The following is a 4453-nucleotide window of genomic DNA, read 5'->3' on the forward strand; positions in this document are numbered from 1 at the left end:
ATAAAAAACCCAGAAGAGAGAAATGACTAAAATTAGAAACAGAAAAGGAAACATTACAATTGATTATATGAAAATCAAAAGGAAATTAAGAGAATGAGATTGAACAATCATATAACAATAATAACCAAGAAGAAATGCATCAATTTCTAGAAATACACCACTTACCAACACTTAAGCATGAAGAACTAGAAACATTAAACACACCAGTGACAAAGACATTCAGTCAGTGATCAAATATCTCCTATTAAAGAAAAGTACAGACCCAGATGACTGCCATGGCAATCTATCAAATATTGAAAAAAAAAATTAACACAAACACTCCTTAAAATCTTCCAAAAATTATAAAGGGAGGGAACACTTCCAAACTCAATCAATGAGGCTTGTGTCACCTTGACAGCAAAGACAGATAAAGGCCCTACAATAAAAGAAAACTATAGAGCAATATTCCTGATTAATCAAATGCAAAAGTCCTCAACAAATTGCTGGCAAGACAATTTTCAGCAGCACACTGAAAATAATCACACATCATGACCAAATGGGATTTATTCCTGGAACGCAAGGGGGTTGCAACTTAGAAACATCAATCTGTGTCTTTCTGCACAACAGAATAGAGGAAAAAGGCCAAACATTCATCTCAGTTGATGCAAAAAAAGTCCCTTAAAAATATCTCCTAACAAAATGACTCAACACACTGGGCATACAAGGAATCTACTTAACATAATAAAGACCATATACAGGAACCTGACAGCTAACTTCATACTCAAAATTGAAAGAATGAAGGCTTTTCCGTTATGATGAGAAAAAAGAAAATGAGAGCACACTTGCATTATTTCTATAAAAAATACAGTTGTCCCTCAGTATGCAGGGAGTGTTAGGTCCAGGCTTCCCCATGATACCAAATTCTATGGATGCTCTTCCACACCTGCAGTTTCTACATCCTGAGATTTAACTAAACACAGATTGAAACTATAGTCTGCCTTTCACAACCCTGGGTTCCACATGTGCAGATTCAATCTACTGTGGATTGCTGACGTAGGCGTCATTGAATCTCTGGATACAGAAGCAATGGATATGGAGGGCAAAGTGTAGGTACTGGAAACCTAGCTAAAGCAATGAGAAAAGAGAAAGAAATAGAAGGCATGCAATTGGAAAGGAAGACATAAAATGATCTCTGTTCAGATGACACTCTTTTACGTAGAAAATCCTAAAGATTCCATAAAAACCTGTTGGAACTAATGAACGAATTCCAACATGTAGGATACGAAATCTACTTAAAATTAGTTTCTTTCATATGCATTAATATAAATAACACCAAAAGAAAAATAAGTAAATAATTTGATTTACCATACCATGAAAAAGAATTAAATACTTAGGAATGAGCTTAACAAGGAGGAAAAGGATTTGTAAACAGAAATGTAAGAAATATTACTGAAAGAAATTAGAGAACACACAAATAAATGCAAAAATGTCCCATGGTCATGCTTTGGAAGACTTGATGTGAAATGTCAATAACAACCAAAGTGACCCACACATTCAGTGAAATCCTTAGCAAAATCCTAAGGAAACTATCTACAAAAATAATTTATCCTTAAATTAAAAAGAAATCACACGATCACCTCAATAGGAAAAGAAACTTCAAAGAAATACAGCAAGAGGTCTTACATTGCCCCATTTCAAAACTCATTACAAAACTACCTGAATCAAATCAGTACTGTACTGCCATGAAGACAGACATATGAAGCAATGGAACAGATCAGCACTCACAAGGAAACTCTCAAATACATGGTCTAATGATGGTCAAGTACGGTGGCAAGACCATGTACAGGGGAAAGGACAATCCCTTAAACAAACAGTCCTGCGGGCTGGGCACGGTGGCTCATGCCTGTAATCCTACCACTCTGGGAGGCCAAGGAGGGCGAATCCTTTGAGCTGAGGAATTCGACACCTGCGTGAGCAAGAGCGAGACGGCACCTCTACTAAAAAAAAAAAAAATAGAAAGAAATTAGCTGGGCAACTAAAAATATATATAGAAAAAATAAGCCAGGTATGGTGGCACATGTCTGTAGTCCTAGTTACTTGGGAGGCTGAGGCAGGAGGATCGCTGGAGCCTGGGAGTTTGAGGTTGCTGTGAGCTAGGCTGAGGCCACGGCACTCTAGCCCGGGCAACAGAATGTGACTCTGTCTCAAAAAAAAAACAAAAACAAAAAACAAACAGTCCTAAGCAAATTGGATATCCACATCCAAAAGAATGAAGTTGGACCCTTACCTTGCACCATATGAAAACATTTACTTAAAATGGATTCATGACGTAAATGTAAGACTAAAATTATAAAACTCTTAGAAGAAATTATAGGTAAAAAGCTTTATGAGTTGCATTCAACCATGATTTCCTGCATATAACACCAATACACAGAAAACAAGGTACAAATACCCACTAGAATGTCTATTTTCAAAAGTAATAAAAGAAAAATCCCCCTAAAATAGAAATGTTGGTGAGAATTAGAGAAATGGGAGACTCGACCCCTGCTGGTGGGAATGTAAAATGGTGCAACCACTATGGAAACCAGTATGAAATTTCATCATATAATTCAAAATTGGGAATTATCTTAGAAGCCAATAATATCCCATCTGGGTATATATTCAAAGGAATTAAAGACAGGATTGTGAGCAGGTATATACAAACCCATGTTAAAAAAAACAGCATTATTCAGAACAGTCAAGAAGTAGAAGCAACCGAGGTGTGCACTAACAGATAAATGGATAAACAAAATGTGGTATGTATTAAATACATAAAAGGAAAGTGATTCAGTCCACAAAAAAAAGAAATTACTTTACATGCTACCAGATGATTTAACGTGGAGGACACTACACTAAGTGCAACAAGCCTGACATTAAATGACAAATACTCTATGATTTCACTTCTGTGAGGGACCTAAAATTGCCAAATTCGTACAAACAGAAAAGAAAGGAGAGGAGCAGAGAAAACAGGGTAGGGAGAAGTGACTTTAAATACTCATGGTAATGAAACAATTCTAATACAAAGAATGAGGAACACATGATGCATTTTAGCTCTGCTAATCTCAGACAATGTAGGATATTGTAAAATGTCTTTGAAAACAAAAGGGGCATGATGTCAGAGATACCACCACTTTACATATTAGTAGACATAGAGCTGTGCTTGTGAAATGAATGAAAGCTTATGTGTATGTATCTAAAATGAATAAATATAACTTCATAATTATCACCAGAAGAGCATAAATAATTACATGGACAAAAATAAGTAAATGACCCACAGTGAGGATGGCTCACACTGAAGGGTACTGCTACGGGCAGCAAAGAGCAGAAACATACCGGGGCAGCGGTGTGGACACCCACGGACTAGGTCATTAGCAACACAGGCAGCAAATAAGAGCCAGAGAACAACAGGACAGCACGAGGCTGTGGATTACCAGGGATCAGGTGAACATTACAGGAAATTCAGATGGAAAGAGTTCACAGAAGCCAGAGGACAGGTGTTGTCCCATAGAATAAAGACTTTGCCTTGGTTTCTGAGGTGGAGCACCACTCGAGGGCGAAAGGATAAACTATTACATGTCTAAAGAACAGAGTGGTAAGTAGGGGCAAAGATTTCCGTTTAGAGCTCCTAGGATTTAAACTTTGTTTGACGACTGAACTCCCCGACTTGCAAACTTTCCCAAACACTGTTCAATAGTGTAGTTTCCACTGTGCCCACCGGAGCTCTTACCTGGATGCAAACCCGGGATCCTTTCCCCACCATTTGAGTTTCTTGGTGTTTTCATTTCACTGTCCATAGTCCAGAGATCTTCCCCTTCCTCCAACACAGAGATAACACTCAGGTCAGGAAGCAAGATTCCTGCTTATAAAAACAAACAATCAAGAAGTGCTGTGGCTTTGCCAAAATCCAAGCCCTATATTTAGGTAGGAGAGAGGACATTACAAATGGATCAAGAAAAATATTTCACAAATTCATCCACAGATGGCCTATTTCTGAATGTGTATAAAACTGCATTATGCAAACCTCTAGCTCTCTTCCAAGAACTACGGAATCGAAAGGTTGGGGGTAGAAAACAAGGACCTGGACATTTTTAAAGTTTCCTGCAAGGTTTTCTTGCATATGTAATCCATTGTACCACAAAATGATGTATTATGAAGAGGAAAGAACAACTGAACAAGGGGACAGTTAAAGTCTACAGAGTTTCTGACCATTTCTTCAGAACTCGCTCCCCTCCTGGTGAAGCCCACACTCACGCTGCAGCAGTGGGGAGCTGGGCTGGGCTGAGCCCCCCTCCAGGGCACAGACCCACCCTTGACCAAACCTGATGCAGAGCACAGCCCCCCTCATTCCTCCGTGGATCCCAGGCTGATCTCAGCCCTCAGCATAATGGAGCTTTTCAGTTCTGAGTCAATAAGGCTTGCATCCCAGTCAAGCAAC

The 4453-nt window shown here is 38.7% G+C and overlaps 1 protein-coding gene across 1 annotated transcript in view; it reads right to left on the minus strand.

Moving 5' to 3' along the window:
• Window positions 1-3812, minus strand: part of LOC105809514 (zinc finger protein 160-like) — a 46659-nt gene extending 42847 nt beyond the window's left edge. Inside the window, exon 1 of the mRNA XM_012643336.1 lies at window positions 3746-3812. Coding sequence (XP_012498790.1) covers window positions 3746-3812 — 67 coding nt within the window. The remainder of the gene's footprint in view (window positions 1-3745) is intronic.
• Between the last annotated feature and the right edge of the window lie 641 nt (window positions 3813-4453).

The sequence above is a fragment of the Propithecus coquereli genome, unplaced genomic scaffold, assembly GCF_000956105.1.
Source record: "Propithecus coquereli isolate 6110/MARCELLA unplaced genomic scaffold, Pcoq_1.0 Scaffold196, whole genome shotgun sequence".
NCBI classification, from domain to species: domain Eukaryota; kingdom Metazoa; phylum Chordata; class Mammalia; order Primates; family Indriidae; genus Propithecus; species Propithecus coquereli.